The sequence below is a fragment of the Pagrus pagrus genome (assembly GCF_965226575.1).
Source record: "Pagrus pagrus genome assembly, chromosome: 11".
NCBI classification, from domain to species: Eukaryota; Metazoa; Chordata; class Actinopteri; order Spariformes; family Sparidae; genus Pagrus; species Pagrus pagrus.
In genome coordinates this window covers 12725994-12748613 of record NC_140195.1, presented here as the reverse complement: position 1 = coordinate 12748613, position 22620 = coordinate 12725994, and the positions used below count along the sequence as shown (strand labels likewise).

The 22620-nt window shown below is 41.4% G+C and overlaps 3 protein-coding genes across 4 annotated transcripts; all 3 read left to right on the top strand.

Moving 5' to 3' along the window:
* The first annotated feature begins 1014 nt into the window (after nucleotides 1-1014).
* prpf6 (PRP6 pre-mRNA processing factor 6 homolog) lies at nucleotides 1015-14405 on the top strand. Its single transcript, XM_084366072.1, has 21 exons — nucleotides 1015-1234; nucleotides 1887-2049; nucleotides 2208-2326; nucleotides 3153-3231; nucleotides 3602-3778; nucleotides 4456-4584; nucleotides 4699-4793; nucleotides 4884-5040; nucleotides 5545-5707; nucleotides 6556-6674; nucleotides 6820-7038; nucleotides 8311-8433; nucleotides 8529-8650; nucleotides 8781-8919; nucleotides 9052-9171; nucleotides 10123-10299; nucleotides 10430-10563; nucleotides 10762-10853; nucleotides 11184-11298; nucleotides 11436-11562; nucleotides 12750-14405. The coding sequence occupies exons 1-21, from the start codon at nucleotides 1047-1049 to the stop codon at nucleotides 12900-12902; spliced, it is 2910 nt and encodes a 969-aa protein (XP_084222198.1). The 5' UTR covers nucleotides 1015-1046; the 3' UTR covers nucleotides 12903-14405.
* Nucleotides 14406-14852: 447 nt separating this feature from the next.
* On the top strand, nucleotides 14853-17640 carry LOC311264818 (uncharacterized protein). Its single transcript, XM_084365931.1, has 5 exons — nucleotides 14853-15105; nucleotides 15405-15539; nucleotides 15816-15872; nucleotides 16115-16255; nucleotides 17112-17640. The coding sequence occupies exons 1-5, from the start codon at nucleotides 15103-15105 to the stop codon at nucleotides 17238-17240; spliced, it is 465 nt and encodes a 154-aa protein (XP_084222057.1). The 5' UTR covers nucleotides 14853-15102; the 3' UTR covers nucleotides 17241-17640.
* Nucleotides 17641-18282: 642 nt separating this feature from the next.
* On the top strand, nucleotides 18283-21174 carry aar2 (AAR2 splicing factor). Of its 2 annotated transcripts, XM_084366494.1 has the most exons (4): nucleotides 18283-18370; nucleotides 18630-19429; nucleotides 19525-19754; nucleotides 20371-21174. In XM_084366494.1, exons 2-4 carry the CDS (start codon nucleotides 18661-18663, stop codon nucleotides 20536-20538), a joined length of 1167 nt encoding a protein of 388 aa, XP_084222620.1. In that variant the 5' UTR covers nucleotides 18283-18370; nucleotides 18630-18660; the 3' UTR covers nucleotides 20539-21174. The 2 variants fall into 2 exon arrangements, with proteins under 2 accessions (XP_084222620.1, XP_084222619.1); XM_084366493.1 differs by having other exon boundaries at nucleotides 18302-19429.
* The last annotated feature ends 1446 nt before the right edge of the window (nucleotides 21175-22620 follow it).

The following is a 22620-nucleotide window of genomic DNA, read 5'->3' as shown; positions in this document are numbered from 1 at the left end:
TAGAATGTAATTACCTTTATTGCAGTCTCCCGCCTCATGTTCGAATATAGACTCTCCAACATGAATATTTTTAACTCATAACACGGATACGGCGAGTTATCGCTGTACTACATTAATGTTTGTCAGAATGTCTCACATGGATGACATGTCTAAATGTTGAACACTAGAGTGTGATGCAGTTTTGGCACAATAACAATGATTTTTCTGTGGAGTGCGTACTGGTATGAGCCTTGTTTAAGCCCTGAGATTATGAAGAATCGGGAGGTTGGTTTGAATCGGGCAGTATGCAACCTTCAGGGCCTGAGTTTTTATGTAGACACGTCAGCTGTGTCATGCATCCTGTGACTGGAATCAGAGGTCCATTTATGACAACCAACGGGGGAAATTAAATAATCTCATAAAATTCACAAGGAGCACATTATGCTGAGCACTAAATTGAATTTAATTACCAGGCCTGTCGTGTATGCCTTTGAAGTTTGTATTAATGCCCTCAAGAAAATTAATTATGAGAATATTACAGTAAAGTAGAATGATGTACAATGAAAATGAAGTTGAAAAATCTTCATGAACTAAATCCAGACATTACACTCTAGAAACATGAAGAACAATGACATGAAGTGACAATAACTCACTGCAAGAAGTCCCATTAGGAATAATAATCCATTAAGCCTACAGGTCTGCTTTAAATGTGACTGATTGCTGTGTTTCAGTAGGCCTTTTATTTTCCAGGATGTGGCGCCCTCCTGTGGCAAGTGTGGCAAACTGCTATTAATATGAAACATGCAAAAATATCCTAAGCAGGTAATTTAAATAACACTTTCACGGTGCGAAAGATGGAGAATGAGCACGTTGCATAAACAACACGAACGATTTAAAAACTAAATGAATATCAGAAAGGAAGTGAAGATACATAAACCTCCCCGTCCTGTGGGGGCGCTGTTACAAACGCCAGCGGTTATCTCGAGCAGCACGGGGGTCGCTGTTTGCTGGGAACGGAAGTGCGACTGTTGTTCATCCGGCAAGTGTGTCCTCTCGTCGGTGCAACGATGGCCAGCGGTGGAGGGAAACAAGCGACTAAAATTGTCTCCAAATCGTCTGCGGGAGGCACCGGGGCGGCGGGGGCTGGCGGCGGGCCCCCGATAATGCCCCTCGCCTCTCCGCTCATGGGGAAGAAGAAGAAGCCGTTTCTGGGCATGCCCGCCCCGCTCGGATACGTGCCCGGTCTGGGCAGAGGGTAAGCTAACGTGCCAAGCTAGCTCGCTCGCTAGCTACGACTACTTCTCTTGCTTGTAAGCTAGCTTGATGTCATTTAGATAAAGTTGGTGGCTAGCAAAGTATCTTGCTTCGTAATAGGCGTATGCTGTCAACTGAGCTGGTGAGAAGAGACTTAAATTGTAGTCAAGTCTGGTCCAGTTTGCCTGCAAAGTGCCTGACATGGCAGCATGATCTAACCTCTGAAAATGATTAAAAGATTGAAGCATTTTTGTTAGGTAGTTGATGAATGTGTGTGTGTGTGGATATATATTTATATATAATATATACATATCATGATTTTACTAGTTTTTCAATGACACTGAAAATTGTGATTTTTAATTATCCATAATAATCACGCACATCTGTCAAAAGAAACGCAACATCTCTTTTTGACCATATCGTGCGGGCCCAACACTGAAGAGTTGCTGCCATACTCAACCTAACATCCAATAATGAAAAATAACACTTTGATCACAAAAAGAAGACCAACATTGTTGCTTAAAAGTGTGGATCTGCTTTGCAAGTAACCATTGTCAACTAGTGATGCACTCAGTTGAACAGGGCAGTGCATGCTTACCAAAAGTCTACCAATGTGTATGTGTGTAACATCTGAATGAATCGTTTCTCTTTAGTGCGACTGGTTTCACCACCCGATCTGATATCGGTCCTGCTCGTGATGCCAACGATCCAGTGGATGACCGACATGCTCCCCCGGGGAAGAGGACGGTTGGGGACCAAATGAAAAAGAACCAGGATGATGATGATGAAGATCTGAACGACACAAACTATGATGAGGTGCCTATGAATGGACTGTCTTTTGTACTTGACTTGTTGCTAGGGCTGTTTGCAAGGCTGTAATACACCCACTCAAGATTTAAAGTTGACCATATGGTAACTTTGCTTATATGAATCTTCAGTCTTTCTAATCACATTATGATGCCTTTTTCTTGTAGTTTAATGGATACGCAGGCAGCTTGTTCTCCAGTGGGCCCTATGAGAAGGATGATGAAGAAGCAGATGCTATTTATGCAGCACTGGACAAGAGGATGGATGAAAGACGCAAAGAAAGAAGGTTCTTAAAAAAATATGTTTATTTTGAGTTTTAAGGAACATGCACACCTCTCCCAGTTTTTACACAGCGTTTTTATGTTCGACATCAGAATCAGAATCAGAATCAGAATCAGAATTCCTTTATTTGTCCCGCAAATGGGGAAATTTCTTTGTCACAACAGCCAAAGGACAGTATCACACTTAAACAGTAATAAAAGTAAAAAATAAACAATATAATAAGACATAAGAAATAGAATTTAACTGGTATATACATAATATCTACAATATGAAATTGGTATTTACAATATGACATAGTATTTATTATTTATAATATGGACAGTGTAAGTTTAAACAGTTGGTATTTTTATTTACAAACAATAAATAATAAATATGGATATTAAAAATTGTCCAATTTGTGCAAACCAGAAAGTGTGTGGATATGTGCAGAGTTTTTTTATTGCACAGTGCACAGTGAGGTCTACTGGGAGCAGTGCTGGTTGTAGACTCTGACAGCAGCAGGAAGGAAGGACCTGCGATACCTCTCCTTCACACACTTGGGGTGTATCAGCCTGTCACTGAAGGAGCTGACCAGTGCTGTGATAGTGGCCTGTAGGGGGTGGGACTCCTTCACCAGCAGCGATGATAGCTTGGCCATCATCCTGCTGTCTCCCACCACCTGCACTGGGTCAAGAGGGCATCCCAGGATGGAGCTGGCCTTCTTGATAAGTTTATCAAGTCTCTTCCTATCTGCTGCCGAAATGCTGCTGCTCCAGCAGACTATACCACTTGCACTTGACACTGTGTGTGTGTTTATCTGTAATTTTGAATGCTGTCTTGTGTATTTTCAGGGAGCTGAGAGAAAAGGAAGAAATTGAGAAGTATCGTATGGAGCGACCAAAAATCCAGCAGCAGTTCTCAGATCTAAAGGTACAGAATTGCATGCCAAACGCTAAACTGTTGACTTTCTTTACCACCTGTAATCACAACGAATGTTCCTCTACTGATCATTGTACCCTTCAGTCACCTGTGACTTGTAGAAGTTTTCACAAGCAGTATGCTGCTTTAAGTTTGTTACAAAGAATCTATGTCTCTTTGCTGAATCAAAAAAGGGAGAGGAAAGTTGCACACTGATAACACTATACAATTTTACAAATCAGTCTTTCAGGACATTCATGCCTTCTAAGTACCTAAATTTAGTCTGCATTCTCCTGTGTTCAGAGAGAAATTTCAACAATACTGACATTTCAAGTTAATCAAAATAACTCCCTTATTCGTCTTTATTGTCTCTCCTATTCAGAGGAAATTGGCAGAGGTGTCAGAAGAGGAGTGGCTGAGCATCCCTGAGGTTGGCGATGCCAGGAATAAACGCCAGAGAAATCCCCGCTATGAAAAACTCACTCCTGTCCCCGACAGCTTCTTTTCCAAACACCTGCAGACTGGAGAGAACCACACCACTGTTGACCCTCTGCAAGGGGTTAGTATACATACAAATACATATTCACGTACTGCAGACACCAACATCAAAACATACATGATGTAGTATCCGCCTGCACCAGCAGGAGTCAGGATATCTCAGCGGAAACAAGCAAATCACTTTGGTTTTACAGTCAGTGCAGTTTGTAAATGCTTCTTTTTTTTATCCATCCAATCATGTTAGCTCAGTGTAAATATCATGTCAGTGGTTTTGATAGATACTGGAATAAAGATTTAATATAAATACCTATTTCAAATATTTTAAAGAACAAATAAAAACAGACTTGCTTACTGTAAACTTACTGATATTGATTGCATGACCTCTGTGGCACATAACATTTCACAATAAGGCAATTTGATTGGTCCAATTCATTGTGCATGAAAGTTGTATTCATTACACAGGGCTAATACATATATAGAGACATGGCCTTTTGGTTTATGTACAAATTGAATTTTCATTATAATTAAAATGTAATATGTACACCTACTCAGTATAGTTCAGTTCTGCAGCATAAGGGAGTCTTGTTCACACTCGGGACTTTCACAGGTATCATTTACAGTAGCGAGTGTTATATGATCTGGGCCTGTGTTTCAAAAGCATTTTCACCATGCTGTAACACAATTCTCACAGAGAGAATAATGCTCCTCTCCATTGTTATTGTTTCTTCTCTGCACTAGCTGGGAGGTCTGAACACACCTTATCCAGGAAGCATGACCCCCGGCTTGATGACACCAGGTACAGGAGAGTTGGACATGAGAAAAATCGGTCAGGCCAGGAACACACTCATGGATATGAGGCTCAGCCAGGTAACTAATTGTCATCCTTTACCCCTTTCTATTATTCATACTGTGCTATCGTTGTCTTTGTACACAGGTTTGATTACTTTCTCTTACCTGTGGTTGCCTTTTATGTATCTTTAGGTGTCTGACTCAGTGAGTGGACAAACTGTAGTGGATCCAAAGGGTTATCTGACAGATCTCAACTCGATGATCCCCACACATGGAGGAGACATCAGGTAGAGACACCATGCCTACACAAGTAGGGACTGTGTGTTGAATGTGTTGTTGTGAGAGTGTCTGACATATGTTTGGCTCCACATGTCCAGTGACATCAAGAAAGCTCGTCTGCTGCTGAAATCGGTGAGGGAGACCAATCCTCATCACCCGCCTGCTTGGATTGCCTCTGCCAGGCTTGAGGAGGTGACCGGCAAACTGCAGGTGGCCAGGAACCTGATCATGAAAGGCACAGAGATGTGTGTTAAGGTAAAGGATGGTGGACACGAGTATGTGTCACTAGTTTGATTATAGTTAGTGGATTTGTTTGTTATTGCTTGTTGTCAATCTGCTTTACCATCTGTTTGGTTAAATTAGGGCTGGGCAACATGACCTCTTAATAATATTGCAAAATTCTTAGGCTATAAAGCAAAATCAAAATCATTTCAAATAACATGATTTTTGGCCAAATACCTCTACCTACTGTATATTGCAACAATATTATAGGGATGACTATTGTTGCTTTCACAGAATATGAACATAATGACTAAGTGGGCAAAGCAAAGTATTAGAACAAGTAGTCAGTCTGGTAAGTTCATAAAGTTCCATTTTATAGGAATGCAGCTTTAAAACGAGGGAAAGACAACACTTATACCGTATAAAATCATAACGATATCCAAAATCTAAGATGATAGTCTCATATCACCATAAGTTGCAATTGGGAAAATTATCCTTGCCCCCCCGTTGAAATAAGCATTTCTCTCTGCCCACCAGAGTGAGGATGTGTGGCTGGAGGCAGCCAGGCTTCAGCCTGGCGACACAGCTAAAGCTGTGGTAGCCCAGGCTGTGCGCCACCTGCCACAGTCGGTCCGCATCTACATCAGAGCTGCAGAGCTGGAGACAGATGTCAGAGCCAAGAAACGAGTCCTCAGGAAGGGTAAGGCTTTTGGATATTATCAGTTGTAACAGTAAATTAAAAGAAACAGCTTTGTCTTTGAATGCTTTTAAATTTTTTCCTGTATATGTAATCCACACATCTATGTTAAGACACGTCGCTGTTGTGTTGTTATGAAGAGAGTTTTGTGTGCCTTCTCAGCAGTGTGTATATGAATGAATGTGTCACAATTACCCTGCCAAAAGGAAGACACTAATTTCTGCTGGGCAGTAATTCAAAGCCAATCTCCATCTGTCCATTGTCTCATAAAAGCACCACACAGAACTACTCAGTCCCTCCCTGCACACATAAGATTGCATAAAAGATTTCATAAGCGTTACATTTGGCAGCTGCAATTCTGGATTCTCGTCAAGGCCAGGCACCCTGTTTGAACCATCATGTCAATGTCCTCACACACACACACACACACACACACACACACACACACACACACACACACACACACACACATGCATGCATGCATGCACTTACACACATACTAATATTTCCCAGCAGCATACTCAATTGACAGATATGAATGGGGAGCTTCCTCTGTGGAAGGAGCTATCTTTGCCTCTACATGTTCGGTGGCCTCTGCTCTACTTTTCTCCATTACATACGCAATATTTTTACTTCTTACCCAGACCCTATTAAACTTAACTACTACTGTAGGATATGTTTAGTGTTTGTTTTTATTGGATGTGTGTTAACTGAAGTGTCTAGTGTCTCTATTTCCTTCTTTGCCACTGTATATGCATTGCCAATGTTAATATTAGATATATTGCTGGTATTTGGCAATATGTTTTTGTCAATGAAATGACTTAATAGTTGTGTAATTGTTACCCATATAGCTCTGGAGAATGTGTCCAAATCAGTTCGACTGTGGAAGACAGCTGTTGAGCTGGAGGAACAAGAGGATGCCAGGATCATGCTCAGCAGAGCTGTGGAGTGCTGCCCTACTAGTGTGGAGGTACGCTTATCACGTGCTAGTATTTCATCCCCCAAACATGGAAAAAAAACACATACTGGACTAACAGGATGCCAGCCAGTGCAATGCAAACAATGAACCTTTGCACCTCCCTCTATATCTAAATATTTTTGTCTTTCCTTCATAGCTGTGGCTGGCACTGGCCCGATTAGAGACTTATGAGAACGCCCGTCGTGTTCTGAACAAAGCTCGAGAGAACATCCCCACTGATCGCCACATCTGGATCACTGCTGCCAAGTTGGAAGAGGCCAATGGCAACACTCAGATGGTGGAGAAGATCATTGACAGAGCCATCACTTCTCTACGGGCCAACGGTGTGGAGATCAACAGAGAGCAGTGGATACAGGTTTGTTCCTGTCATGTGGTTTAATCTGAAAACATAGAGTGGGGCTGGGTATTGTAAAAAAAAAATCAATACCTGTACCGATGTGATACCTTGACTTCGACACAGGTTCCTAAACAATACTTTTTTGATACCAATTTTATGAAATCAGTTTTTACAAATGATTACATTACACATACACATGGTAATCTCCATCTCCAGGCGTAACCTAGTCTTTCTCCTGCATGCCTCGAGACAGCCAGTCACCATCACTATTAGATCTTGGCACAAACCGGATGCTGGATGCTTACTGGCTGACTGACACTGACGAGATTTACTCCTTAAGTTTTGAAATTTGGTATCCAATGACAAGCCATTTTCAATACTTGATAGTATGGAAGCAGGGTATAGGCCTGGGCATCGAACTTTGCAGGCTTTCCTGCAGCTGTTTATGGGAGAGGGAAACCTTGACAGAATAAATAACTGAGTTACCTAAGGCCATAAAAAATTAATATACTTTCATGAAATTAAGTCTTCAAGGTAAAAGAGTACTGAAGCATTGTTTTAAAAAGTGACAAGTGTTTTGATTAGATTGCATTATATTTAGAGATGTTCTAAGCTGCCATTTGGATCAAAAACACTAAACTAAAACAAACCTGCAAATTATCAGGTCAAAACATGATTGACTGAGACATCCAACCTTGGCATTGAGGAAGTAGAGACTGCGTCACAAGTTCGTCAACTTTGAATGTGTGCCAGCATACTTTGGCAAAGCTGCTTTTTCATCTGGGTGCAACAGAACACAAGCCTGCACTGTGACTGACATTTTGTTTAGTGCAGCTCACAGTTGTTTTGCAATCAATACCTTCACTGCAATCCCCCTTTTTTCCCCTTGAAATCCTATCTCTTACCACCTCGGGCAAAGTATGTGGTGATTGTGGTAGGTGTATCAAGGCCGTTTGCCAGTACACCAACAAGAAGTCAGCTTAAAATGACAGGATTTGGCAGTTCTTAAATGAATCCTTTTGTGTGTAATTGGACCCTGAGCCATCCCTCATGAAAAGATGAATTATCTACATAAGCTGGATATCTATTAGTAATCTTGGGTCATATAAGGACTTCTGGTCTAGGTAGTAGAAGACATTTCTCTCTGATATTTCAGGTGTATTTTTCCATGTAAATGGATCCATCATTTGAATCTTTGAATTTACTGACTACTACTGGGGTCAGTAGTTCATACCTCAGTTCTCCTTCAATGTGCCAATTTCCCCTTAAATGTTTGTTCTTGTCCTGCAGGATGCAGAGGAGTGTGACAAAGCTGGCAGCGTGGCTACCTGCCAAGCAGTGATAAGGGCCGTCATAGGGATCGGCATTGAGGAGGAGGACCGCAAACATACCTGGATGGAGGATGCCGATAGTGTGAGTACTAATAACTGAGTACTTGTTTTTGTACAAAGGCAATGTTCAGATGTACTCATTTGCTGTAAGTTAAATGCTTGTCTGTCATGTTTCAGTGTGTGTCCCATGGGGCGCTGGAGTGTGCCAGGGCCATCTATGCCCATGCTCTGCAGGTGTTCCCAAGTAAAAAGAGTGTCTGGCTCAGAGCGGCCTACTTTGAGAAAAATAACGGCACCAGGTAACCAGATTTTGTTTCTAAATGTAGAAAACAATAGTTGTGATTTCCCCTGTTTTACCTCATGTGCTTAATCCACTACTTCTGTGCTCCTCCCCTCCCTTGTTCTTCCATGTATCATTGCATCTCTCAGAGAGTCTTTGGAGGCCCTGCTCCAAAGGGCTGTGGCTCACTGCCCCAAGGCAGAGGTCCTGTGGCTGATGGGGGCCAAGTCCAAGTGGCTGGCTGAGGATGTTCCTGCAGCCAGAAGTATCCTTGCTCTGGCCTTCCAGGTGATGATGAGATTATGATAACTTCCACTTGTTCACATAGCTTTCATGCAAGCTTGTGTCCAATTGTTGTCTTCCCCTTTCCCTTTCCTCATGCTCTATATTTGTCCTTCCTCTTTTATTCCACTTCTCTAGGCTAACCCAAACAGTGAAGAGATCTGGCTGGCTGCTGTCAAGCTGGAGTCTGAGAACAATGAGTACGAAAGAGCCCGTCGCCTGCTGGCCAAGGCCCGCAGCAGTGCCCCGACAGCCAGGGTGAGTGTGTGTGTGTGAGAGAAAGTTGAAAAGAGAGGTTTTCCTGTTTCAGACTCTCATGAGGATCCAGAACAAAAAATAGTAGATATCTGCACGAATCCACTGGATTGAAAACTAAAAAACTGAAAAATAGTCTCCCAAGTGTTTTGTCAATCCAACCATCTTTGAGATGCCATCATCTGGTATTTGTTGGATTGTAATGTAATTAAACAGAGGTGTTAAAGAAAAAGACATTTCACAATCTTTTCAGTTGTTGTTTTGCACAGGGGAAGATTGCTTGTTTATTTGAACTGTTTTGTCCTTTTACACTCTAATTATCCTCTCGTGACCCTGTGTACCAGTACAGACAGTTTGTTTGTCATTATGTAATGTAGTATGAATAGAGCTCTGACCCATGTTTTAGGGATGGCTTGATTATCTGGTTTTATTCTCTGGTTTGAGGCCAGTGTTTACTAATAATTCAATAGTGCATTGTGCTTGAGGCATCTTCTACAAACATGCTGTCTATCTCAGGTTTAGGCTTGCAGGTTTCTACACCTCTACACAGTCAGTGGTACTCAGGTTGACTGATGCTGTCAGCAGGGCTCTTAAACTATCACTCTATCTTATCAGGTGACCTGGCTACACTCATTTTAGTTATCTTTATTGTAATTGCTGACAGGTATGACTAAGAACCTACTTTAATGTTGGCGGTACTGATTGACCTGCCAGATAAAACAACTGTCAGTTGTCAATGAAGCAGTTTAGCATTTAGGCTATGCCCTAGGAGCCTGGTATTTGACACATTTGAAATCCGGTAAGTCGTTGCATGAATGGATGCTAATACAGGTATTACAAATAGTTTTTCAATAATGTTACTATATGCCAAGTATATTGCAAGTAAAAAGAGTTCATGGGTCCTGTTTCTACATGTTTTTTAAGCTGATAAGTGTGTGTTTTTAATCTCTACAGGTATTTATGAAGTCCGTTAAGTTGGAGTGGGTGTTGGGGAACATAGAAGCTGCCCAGGAGTTGTGCACAGAAGCCCTGAAACACTATGAGGACTTTCCAAAACTGTGGATGATGAGAGGCCAGATAGAAGAGCAGTGTGAAAACATGGATAAGGCCAGAGAGGCATACAACCAGGGGGTGAGTTGTGGGAAGCACAAAGGCAAGGGAACAAATGGGAGATGCATTTTTTTGTATCATATGTGTTTTAATGAAAAGGCGTCTTCCCTGATAAATCTTAAAATGGTCAATGATCTGTTTGCTACTGCAGCTGAAAAAGTGTCCTCACTCGGGGCCCCTGTGGTTGCTGCTGTCTCATCTTGAAGAGAGAGTAGGACAGCTGACCAGAGCGAGAGCAATCCTGGAGAAGGCACGACTGAAGAACCCCCAGAGTCCTGAGTTATGGTGAGGAAATTTAAAGGGGGAGGGAAATACAGACACAGCTGCCCACTGATTGTTTGGTTTACTAATGGACAATGAAAATGTATATATTAGTGAGCATGTATGTATGAAAGTGTTGTAGTTATGATTCATTTGCACAAACTGGGATCAGTGTTAAATGAAACTACCACTCACCACTCACTTTTTTATCATATTAACCAGGTTGGACTCAGTCCGGCTGGAGTTCCGGGCCGGACTGAAGAACATCTCCAACACGCTGATGGCCAAAGCCCTGCAGGAGTGCCCCAATTCAGGTGAGAATATATTTCAGCTGTTGGGGAAGACATTTCCATGCATGGTGTTTCAGTCACAGTAAAAACTAAATTAGAGTTGTAAAATAAGTTGGCAAACAACAGATACAGTAACTCCGGTCTGTTCAAGTATATTAATGTTCAACTAAAATATCTCTTGACGAGAATAATGTGGTCAACTGGGAATGCTTGTATTGCCAGCAGACTTCCTATTGTCTAGGTTACATAATGGACCTTTATATACAGACAATATTCTTTTTCAATTACCTCATGAATGTGCCTGTAAATCTCAAGTGCTGTGTCTTCATCCCGCTCCCATTTCCTTCCTACAAGGTATCCTGTGGGCTGAGGCAGTGTTTTTGGAGGCCAGACCCCAGAGGAAAACTAAGAGTGTTGATGCTTTGAAGAAGTGTGAACATGATCCCCACGTCTTGCTCGCTGTGGCCAAGTATGACAGCAATCTTTTCGCTGTTTTCTACTCCGCTCTGAGTGCAAATCTTGATTATATGATATTGGTCTATCTCTGAAGTGTGAGCTTAACAATGTATCAAACAAGTTGTATTCATTTCAAATGCAATCTTTTAGGCTGTTCTGGAGTGAGCGCAAAATCACCAAAGCTAGAGAGTGGTTCCTGAGGACAGTAAAGATTGAGCCAGACCTGGGAGATGCTTGGGCTCTGTTCTACAAGTTTGAACTGCAGCACGGCACAGAGGTAAGGGTCCTATTACTGTCTGTCTTTTTCTAGGTATAAAGCTTGTGCCACTTTGTGGAGGTCAGTCTATAACTTTCACAAGGACAACACACAATAATCAACATTTCTGTAAATGTGCCACTGTGGACAGTTGACCTATTTTCACATGCAGTCCTTTGGCAAGACGTTTTGAAAACTATAAAGTGATAAAAATTTGCACAACAAAGAATAGAAGATGTCATAAAAAGGGCAAAGCAATAAGAAACAGAGATACCAGAACAATAATACAGCAAAAACAAATGCTATTTTGGCACATATACAACCATGAAAGCAACATGAAAGAAGAACACACATCTGAGCAGGACTGATCACAACCATCATTTGATACATGCAGAGTGACAATACACAGAAAACATAAATAAGATAAAGACATCTTTATGTTGACCTAGATAAGATGATTGAAGATGCAGTCATGGGATAGTTTGTTGGAGTGAAGTGCTTTTGATGGAGAATGACATTGTGCAGTCAGATGCAAGTTCATTTAAAGAGTAAATCCCCAAGATTTTACACATTAAAGTATGTTGTCATGTCTTGGGGAGTACTACTGCATATTTAAAAACAAACAAACAAACAAATATATCACCTTTTTTACTCCATGCATGCTTCTTTCTTTTCAAACATGCTGCCTATATTACCCACAATGCAACTTAGCCACTGAGTGACATCACTGGAGGCATTTTATCAGATTACATGCAGCTTCCCCTTAGCCACAAAGGGCCTGATACAACTTTTTTACACACATGCAGCAGCACTCCCCAAGACCTGTAAACACACTTTAATATGTAAATTTGGTGGAGTTCCCCTTTAATGTAGCTTTGATTTGTCAGAGTAGTAGCAGATTTTGCTGTAGCCAATTTATGTTATTATTGTATAATCTAAAACCTGATCAATAGTGCGTTGTTAAGAGCTGTTGTGGACGAACAACAAAACTATTGAGAAGTAATTAGGTGAGGAGTTCATGCAGGAATAAGCCTTAGGCAACAAATTAAGTACATGGTGTTGCCACTGTGACCTAGTTTGAACCACACATCACTGCTTTTCACTCATTCATAAAGTTGGTAGTCACTCCCAATGAAACAGTATCCGTGTGTTGGCATGAGGCTTGTGCATTTTATGGGTGTGTAACCTCACTGTTCTGCATCCATCAGGAACAACAGGAAGAAGTGCGAAAGCGCTGTGAGAATGCGGAGCCCCGCCACGGGGAGCTGTGGTGTGCCGAGTCCAAACACGTTCTGAACTGGCAGAAGAAGACGGGAGAGATCTTAGCAGAGGTAGCCAGCAAGATCAAGAACACATTCTGAGATTGGAGAATTTTTTTGACTGAGAACACCTGGAAGACTCTGGCAGTCACCAGTCTAGTAGGAAACAGATATGGACACGCTCAACTGCTGTTCTCTACCAGGACTTACTCATCTGCAGCAGATACAGTGTTCACATGTATCCCACCTTTTTCATGTTTTAGTTTGTTGGTTTTTTGTTTTTGTTTTTTTTACAAAATTGAGTCAGTTTGTGTATTTTCAGCAGAAAATGTGCCAAAGTGAAAACAAATCTACAAATGTAAAACTCAAACCCATCTTTGATTACCGTCTTAAAGTGAATAAATAGTGGTAAGTGGTTGTATTTACAGATGTCTGTCATGTAGCATGGGGACAAACAGACTTGGGTCCAGCCTTTGACTTGGCCACTCAGGACATTAATATTGTTTTGAAGACACCCCTGTGCAGCTTCGGCTTTATGTTTGAGGTATTTGTCCTTCAGGGTGGTAAACCTTCTCCCAGGTCCTGTTGCAGGCTGCTACAGGTTGTCCTCTGGGATTTCACTGTGTTTTGCTACAGAAAAGATTCCCACAGTGTGAGCTTGACCTCACTGCTTGATGGGGGTGTGTTTCTGGTAATGTGGCTTGTTTAGCACAATGGTCTGGTTTCAATAGACTATAAAACTTTCCTCCACTTCTGTTTCACTCATTCTTCTTCTGAGTTCTTTTTTTTTCTTGCTACAGTTTCCTCCTCATTGCAACACTACCAAATAGCTGCACCTGGTGATTCACCCTTCTAGCAGTTGTGTAAATCTCAACAAGAGAAATACATTTATCATAGTCCAGTGCAGGTTTAATTCATTAATATATAAATTGGTGTCGAAGTGATGGCAGAAACCTCTTGTTTTTTGGACCCAGCCATGTTCTCTACATGTGGTAACTAATATGTTGTTTGGCCATGCTGTTGGTCCCGGTGGAGTTTTGTTAAACTCCTGCAAGAGCCGTCCACTCAGCTAGATGTAAAGCTGTGCCAGCTATGTGTCTCCATGCAACATGTCAGGCGTCAAAGTAAAGAGGCTTAAAATTTGGGCGGTGGATCATTTTATATTTGTACTAAATCGGGGTGATTTTGTTGATTTGTTTTCACTTTGACTTTTTTGCTGTTTGGTTTCAGAATTAAAATTCCAGTCATTGAGGCTGTTGTGAAAATGAAAAAAGCAGAAATGAAAATGAAAATGTGACAGAGAAGTGCACACAAGCACACAGGTTGATTCCAGCTCTACAGTATGTTTAAACCGAACTCTTTAGCTACTGAGTGATTATTTGTTATTGTCAGAAAATATGAAATCATCTCTGTTCTACTTTTCAGGGATTTTCTTGTAAGAGGTCCAGATTAGGCTCCATCTGTTTAGCAGTGTATATAAACTCCTTGTCATCAGGAACTATTACATGACTTCTCATGTTGTAGTAATTAACTTTTTTGTACTTAGATTGCTTGAAATGTGTTGAAATACTTTGCAGGCATCCAATAAACAAACAACGCAGTTTATTGCAGCATTTTTTGTTTTGTTTTGTTCCAAACAAGTCGTTTTATCAAATGGTTTGTTGTGCTTTGAATGTCAAATCTAATTCCGAGTGCACAGTTCATGTCTTTGTGAGACGAGTTTTCCCACAGTCTCACCAAAACCAATCCTCCCATGCATGGGCAACATTGTTTTATTTCTGTGGGGGATTTCATTGTAACTTTCTACCCTTTTTGTTTTGGCTGAAATCACTTAAGACCACAGTATTATATACATTCTTGAAATGTGTGCCAAAAAGGCGCTTTGAAATAAAAACATCCACCAGATTACGCCCGCGCCCTTCACACCACTCCTCACTTGTATCACGTCTTTCCAGCGAAACCGAAAGGATGAAAGCGAGTGATTGATTGCAGAAGTTTTCCTCGACTTGATCGGACTGGAGTTTGGTGAAATCCTAAGCTTAGTGTCAGCAATCCATGACCGGGAAGGAAATTGGAGCAGCACTGGCTCTGGTGATGTTGGAAACCACGTAACACCACATCGGAAGTCTACCCGCCACCGCGTTAACCTACACGCCGGAGGAAGTGTCAAAATACTGGGTGAAAAAAAAGGAAAAGATTGCAGACAATGAAGGCGGTCGGATGAGGAGTGATTGCCTGGATCTCCCTGCTGATGATAGAGATGGCTTTGCTCGTCTGAGGATCCCGCAGCAGAACATGATAAATGGTACGTGCGGTTTTTACATCTGGTGCGTATTTACGCAACAGAAGAGCTGCTATAGGATATTACTGAGAGTCGAGCACTTTACGATGATGTCTGTGTACACAGCTGTATTGTAAAACGGGGCTATTCATATTAGTCATGATGATCTGTGCTGCAGACAGCTGGAAACCGACGGGTACTTCAACGCACTGTGGCGCACTGTGCGTCGGAGCCAACTGGACACTGATCCACGCACATTTCTTTCTCATTGATTGATTAATCTTTACATGTGATCTATTATAACGCATCTCTCTCTCTTATAGTGTCTGACCGGAGCTCTACTCCGTAGTGTCCTGGTGCTTCTCTTGTTGGCCAGCTCTTGTGGTAAACGTAGATGTAACTATAAAGAAATCCTGGGCTCCTACAGAGAGGTCATCTTCGTTGAGCTTCAGAATCTGGTACGACAGCAGTGTTGCAGATATTTTGTATATGTTTATTCGCTCACTTATGCGTGACATCACGATCTTAATGTCAGTTTACTGCAGCTGCTGTCTGTTGCAGCTGCTGTTCAACATGTGGGGGGAGTGCTTGAATATCCTGTGACAGGCTGTCACACTTTTTACTGCACCAGTGAAGCCTATAGCTATTTTTTTCTGTAACAATAATAATAATAATAACTGTTTTTTTAACTATGTATTGTTTTAAATAAAACCATGTTGGTTGTCCTTTTGCAGAATTTGACTGGCTCAAATAATACCTCCAAAGAGAGAGACCCCTGTCCCTCAGGAAAGGTAAATGGCACTATACTATGTGCACTTTCAGCACCATGGACAGGGTAATAATGATGTCCTCATATGACATCATATGTTTACTCTGTGGATATCACAATAAAGGCAACTGCAAAATAAGAATTTCCTAAGGGAACAATAAACTGTTACCTAAATTTGTTGTGTAGTGCCATCAACAGATGAGCCAGAGTGTGCTGTTTAAAACTCTTCTTTGTTTAATTTTCTTCACTGCTGTCCCATGGCAGGCTCGTCGCATCCTGGTTTCCATCTATGGTATGACACAGCAGATGCGGTGTCAGAGGAGTGGCAAGCAGCCGTCTGACCTGGAGAAGCCTCTAGAGAGCATGGAGCAGCTCATCGTTCACAACTGCAGCCCTGAATATCTGGTGAGGAGGAGGAGGACAGTAGAGATTAGCTATGTTCCTCCATTTTTGTTAAATGAATATCTATTGATTTTCCATTTTCCCCCCAGCAAATAAGGACACAACAAACAAAGCAAAGAGCAAAACATAACTGCTCTACCGCCTCTCACAAACACACAATAAGAAACAAATGAAGGATGGGCTAAGGAAATGGTTTTCAGATGGTCTATCTATATATAAACATCCTTAAAAGATAAGTTTACCCAAAAATGAAAAATCAGTCATTATCTACTCAGCCTCATGCTGCTGGAATGTCAGGTTAGGTTTTCATAGTTCATAAAACATTTCTGGAGGTTCACAACAAACTGCGTTGCAGCATTCTACCAAACGACTGAAATAGATGGGGACTTGTTTGAAAATGTAAAAAAAAGACAACCAAAAGAACAAAACAATGGCTCCGGAGAGCTCTTTTTGCGTTATCCAAGGCTCCGGAAGGCCTGAGATCCCAACTTGATTGGAAAGAGGATATTTGCGCCCTTGACACACAACAAACTTGTGCCCCCACTTCCGGAAGGTTGCGCGCTACAGTGATGATTTCAACTGATTGAAGGGTGTAAATGATGTCTTTTCAATTCAATTTAGGATTTCAGGGCTTCCAGGGACTTGGATCGTGCTGAATGAGCTGTATGGAACCATTCTGTGTTTGTCTTTTTTCCCTTGGTTTATTTTTTATCTTTTAAAACAAGTCCCCCTTCTACTTTAGTTTCATTTTTGGGTGAACTTTTCCTTTAAGGACGTGATCCTTATTAGAACACGATTAAAGCAGATCACTTGGCGAAATCTACTGCATTAACAATACTTCTGGTTTGTGTGCTTTCAGGGGAGGAAAGCCTCGTGTACAGCTGTCAAGAAAATACGAGGAAAGAAGAGAAAGAGGATCAGGTTAATCAAAGTCATCAAGGCACTGATCACTTGTTGGCAGAAACTTCAGAGTGTCTATATGCTATAAGTAGAAAACGTTGTGCTTCCTGGTTCCTGTTAGCCTGTGCTACTCTCTCATGAAGACATTCGGTGAATTTCCTGAAAGTTCACTTCATCAAACAGAGGATACTACAAGATCCCATGCAATGTCATGAATGTTTACTCTTGTCAAGTTCTCAGTGTTTTGTGTCTTAAAACTACACCAGACTTTGTATGTCAGCATTGCTCCTTGTTTTATGGAATAGTTTAAGAGTAACCACAGATAAGCTAAAAACAAATATCCACAATGCATTCAAATTCATTCAGAATATGCACATTTTCCAAGGTGTCTCTTGTTTTAATAACCATGTTTGTCTCTGTAAGCTGTGTGTTATACATGAAATTGTCTTCTGTCAGTTATGTTTCCAGAGTATATGCAATGCAATAAAACAAACATTTTAAGCCACACTATGTAGAAATTGGCATTTTTCTGTGATTTGGTGCCCACCACAGTACAGGACCACTGTCGTAAATACAAATCGCGTACAAATCAGACATAACAATGTTATATTTTGATGTAAACATGTATTTACATGAAGTTACATGTTACATACTAAAGTTACATAGTGCAGAAACAAGTATTATGGGGGTGGAGTGGCTGAGATGGAGACACCATTCACCCTATTACAAGACACTGTGCCATCAACATGATTTTGAGGCTGTTATTTTAAGATAAAAAAGTTACATAATGTTGCTTTAAAATGTTGGATTTCTACTTACATGAAGTATTGGTACAGTGATTATTGTCATTATTATTATTATTATTATTATTATATACATTTTATTTATATAGCACTTTTCATGATATACTACACCATAATGATGGTGGTGTAGTGTATATACATATATATGTATATATATATATATATATATATATATATATATATATATATATATATATATTATTTCGATTATTTGAAAAAAATGTATATTGTTTTTTTTGAAGACAAACTAAACAGCAATACATTTGCACCAACAGCAGACTGGGAAGCCATTATTAGTATAGAAGCGGAACACTTGTAATGCAGCACTGTTTCCGTCCGGAGCAGATAATATGATGCACAGCCTCGACCAAACGAGTTCCCGACGATACGAATAATCAACAACCAGCAACACAAGGTACCGCTACGGTGCGCTCACCTCATTATTAACACATTTACACAAATACACCGTTAAAACAGGTTTATTTAAAAGTATATTTACGTTTTATTTTCTAGCTTTTCAGAAACAAATTACCGAAACGTTAATAAAAGGAGTTTCATTCCGTGTGAAGTTTCGGACGTAGGGTTTCACGTTTTGGGTAAATCCTTCTGGATATTCTGAACATGAAAAACTCTCACTTAAAAGTTTAAAGTTTATTTCTCGTATTTAAATCAAGTTTAAGTCAGGCAGCCCTTGACAGAGCAGACATGGCCAGCAACAGGAGTGTAGTCGACATGGATCCAGATGTGGCTCGAAGGCTGTTTGAGGAGGGAGCCTTCCTGGTGCTGCTGGGTGTCCCTAAGGGGACAGAGCTCGGGATTGACTGCAAGAGTTGGCAGGTTGGTCCCCGCTTCAAGGGTGTGAAGATGATCCCCCCAGGAATGCACTTCCTCCACTACTGCTCTGCCAACCCTCCAAGCTGTGGAGGGGAAATTGGTCCAAAGACAGGCCTCTTCCTCACTCTCAAACCCAGAGAGATCCTGTTGGCCAACTGGGATCCAAAAACAGAAGATCTGGACTTCTCAGCCTCCCAGAACGAAGAGGAGGTGAGCCGGATCAGAGCGTCATTGCGAGACCTGGATCCTTTCCTGGGACCCTATCCATATGAGGTGATGAGAAAATGGGTGTCGCTCACTGACCGTCTCAGCCAGGAGGTGGCTAGTAACCTGCAGCCTCTCTCAGGTCGTGTCTGTGCCTTCAGTGACGTCATCCCCGTGGTTGAGTTCAGACACACCAAAGACAGGGAAGAGCAGCCGAGGAATGACACAGCCTGCCAGAGCATGAAAGAGGGGCTCGACAGGCTGCCCAGGATGAAGCACAGGGAGGGGACGGAGCTGCGCTTCTCTGCTATCCCCGAGAAGACCTACCCTCCTGGGGCGACACCGGCTGAGATCACCCAGTGCAGCATGGACCTGAGCTACGCCCTGGAGACTGTGCTGGAGAACAACCACAAGCTGCAGCCTCTCAACGTGCTCGGTACGTGTTAGAAAAACTAATATTGGATCAAACTAGCTCACATTTACATTTTATTAATATGAAAAAGTACCAAAATCTTGTCTTTTTCCTTTCAGGTGAGCTGCAGTTTGCCTTTGTGTGTTTCCTGATTGGGAATGTATACGAGGGCTTTGAGCACTGGAAGCGTCTCCTAGTGCTGCTGTGTCGAGCGGAGGAGTCGATGCGGGAACGCAAGGAGCTCTACCTGGGGCTCATCGCCGTGCTTTACCACCAGCTCGGAGAAATCCCGCCTGACTTCTTCGTCGACATCGTGTCTCAGGACAACTTCCTTACCTCCACACTGCAGGTAGATGCGCAACTTCAGGCTCCATTAAGACGGTGTCTGTTAGTAGTAGCTTTATCAGCATGCATAGAAACATTTTGAGCTTTTCTTAAGTGGAAGTACAGTTTATAATGTTTTACTAACTGTTCCACTTCCACTGCTTTTTGTTTTTCTTGAATTTCTCACATTGATGCATATATTGTTCTACCTTTTGATATGAACCTATTTACCCAGGACTGAAACCTTATTTCCACCAAGATTTGAGAGCTGTCTTAACTTTTAGGCCGACCATTGACGTTTCTATTTAAAGTACCACGTTTGTTGACACTCAACTAATTTGTGTAGGTTGTAATCATTATATTCCACGGAATAAACAAACAACTCTCCCAAAAGTGTTTTTGCAAAATAAGCTCAAGCTAAACCAGTGAAAATTTGGGTCCCACACAACATTTCTCATGCAGTGTCTCTGTTATGCATACCTTGTTCATGATCTTGTATTTTGTGACCAAATGGTCAGATTGGACATGCCTGGGCCATAACAGCAAATCAGCAGCAGTGTCAAAGCATCACCTAAATTATTATTCTCATCAGGAATGTTCACATTTACCGTTATAAATCATTTTGACTCTTTTTCTCACAGGACTTTTTCCAGTTTGCCAGTGGACCTGGCGTAGACGGCACACTGCGTAAGAGAGCAGAGAAGTTCAAAGCTCACCTGACCAAGAAGTTTAGCTGGGACTTCGACGCAGACTTGGACGACTGTGCCCCCGTGGTTGTGGAGCTGCCTGAAGGTGTCACAGCGGACTGAGGCTCTTCTATGGACTTGATGGACTCAACATGAAGGGAGCAGGACTGAAATATTCTGACTATGAAGCCCAGTATTTAACACCAGTCCCAAAGGTTCTCAGAAGGCTTGAGGAAATGTAAACAACCGGACCACTGCAGTGCCATAAACCTCAGAATGATCACACTTTCATATCGTCAGTAACACCAATAGTTCTCTAACACTTTGATAACATGTAACAAAACCTTTTATACATGCGGACAATTTGTATGCAGTTATGAAGAAAGAAAACATCAAACAAGTCATCCTGAGTGTTAAGTCATGCCAGTGCTGCCCTCTGGTGGTGGTTTTCTCTAAGCTCAGCTAAAGAGTTGTCTGGCATTGTTTGACTGTTTCAGAGCCCAAGTTGCAACACATTTATCAGGAAAATCAGCCCACTAGTATTTATGACCTCATTTTAGTTTGATAGTTAACTGATGGCTTTGTTAAAAACTATATACAACATCACACACAGAGCCGTCTACATCAGTGACAGAACTGCTGCATAATATCTGCATAGGTAAAAACACTGTAAATGTGATCTAGGTAAAAAAACAGAAGTATAGTATTGTTATTCTAGATGTCATGTGTTACAAATAAATAATACTGTATGTTGATAAATCCCTTTTGCTGCCACTGTTTAGAAATGATAACGTTGCGGTTTGTATTTGTGAACCAGTCAAACATAAAGACCACATTCCAGCTAATTTCTCCAGAACTGTTTAAAGTTTTACTTTTCTGTGATTTATTGCAAAAATCCCTTAAATAAAACCAACACTTTCATTACAAAATAGTCTTGTAGCGCTTTGTGTTAGTGCTATCTATTGAATGTTAAAGTTCCAGTGTGTAGGATTTATTTCCATCTCGTTCCACCAAGCGTAAAGGGGATACAAGCAGCAGCCAAGGGTTCAAATCTGACCTGTGGCCCGTTGCTGCATATCATCCCTTGTCTCCCTTCCACCTCTTCAAATGACCTGTCAATTAAAATCATAAAAAGCACAAAATAATTTAACAATATCTTTTATTTGCAGGTGATTTTAAACTAATGAAAACATAATTGTTGTACACACTGGACCTCAGGAGTCATCTCTTTCTCCTCCACTAGATGGCATTCATGGGCCTTTTGTGAAGATTTGCAACTTTGTGCATCTTCCTAAAGATCTCCATTGTAAATGTAAAATGTGCGTTCGCACAGAATGAAAGTCTGCTCTGTTTTCAGTGCTGAGAAGACCCAGGTTCTGGTTGGAATCAGCAGTGAGTACTCTACAAAACACGACTGTCTGGGTCGAGATCATGTTTCAGCTTTCTCTTGATCTCAACAAAGATGATTTGTGAGGACTAACAGGTGGAGGAATGAGTGTAGGGAGCACAGACAGCAACTGGATAACGTAATTACATGCACTTTATTAGCTGTGTGTGTGTGTGTGTGTGTGTGTGTGTGTGTGTGTGTGTGTGTCCCCTCTTTGACAGTGATGGATGGGACAGGCCTTGTGTTGGCCTGTTGGTCCATCAATCCATTCACTCGTTAATTTCTCCACTGCCCATTCCTCAACCTTTTTTTCTCTCCAGCTTGGACGTCTCCGTTTTGACATGTCCCGGCTCCATGAACCCATCCATAACCATAAAGCTGCTGTGAAAAGGACTAAAGCCATCTAATGTAATTATGTGAATCAATAGAGTCTGGGCCTGTTGATGGAGATCCAAATGCCAATACAAAAAAAATCCATTCTCTTCCAGAAGACAGATGGTATTGTGAAATGGATGGTAATGCTAGGCTTTGTGATGAAATCCCCCCCTTCTGAAGATTTACACACATCTTAAAAGAAGATCAGTTCAGTATTTGTGGTCCACTCTGAGACCACTGGGGCCCGGCGCTGGTTGTTAACTTTCCTAACTTTCCTTTTGAACGCAATTAGATGGAGAAAATGGCTTGGAACACATGGTGGAAACATATCGGCACAACATGGAAGGAAATGTACGCCAATTATTTGTAGATTCATTTTCCTCTCCGGGGATGAAATACTGTATATCGCCAATGAAGACAAGTCTCAGAAATTACACTACAGG

What these genes read in the sequence shown, in the direction of transcription:
- LOC311264818 (XM_084365931.1), top strand. An exon ending in ACCCCTGTCCCTCAGGAAAG is followed by an intron (nt 15,873 to 16,114) that starts GTAAATGGCACT and finishes GTCCCATGGCAG; the next exon opens with GCTCGTCGCATCCTGGTTTC. An exon ending in ACTGCAGCCCTGAATATCTG is followed by an intron (nt 16,256 to 17,111) that starts GTGAGGAGGAGG and finishes GTGTGCTTTCAG; the next exon opens with GGGAGGAAAGCCTCGTGTAC.
- aar2 (XM_084366494.1), top strand. Translation starts at nt 18,661, where the DNA reads ATGGCCAGCAACAGGAGTGTAGTCGACATGGATCCAGATGTGGCTCGA. An exon ending in GCAGCCTCTCAACGTGCTCG is followed by an intron (nt 19,430 to 19,524) that starts GTACGTGTTAGA and finishes TTTTCCTTTCAG; the next exon opens with GTGAGCTGCAGTTTGCCTTT. An exon ending in TCCTTACCTCCACACTGCAG is followed by an intron (nt 19,755 to 20,370) that starts GTAGATGCGCAA and finishes TTTTTCTCACAG; the next exon opens with GACTTTTTCCAGTTTGCCAG.
- prpf6 (XM_084366072.1), top strand. Translation starts at nt 1,047, where the DNA reads ATGGCCAGCGGTGGAGGGAAACAAGCGACTAAAATTGTCTCCAAATCG. An exon ending in CTGTTGACCCTCTGCAAGGG is followed by an intron (nt 3,779 to 4,455) that starts GTTAGTATACAT and finishes TCTCTGCACTAG; the next exon opens with CTGGGAGGTCTGAACACACC. An exon ending in GCACAGAGATGTGTGTTAAG is followed by an intron (nt 5,041 to 5,544) that starts GTAAAGGATGGT and finishes TCTGCCCACCAG; the next exon opens with AGTGAGGATGTGTGGCTGGA.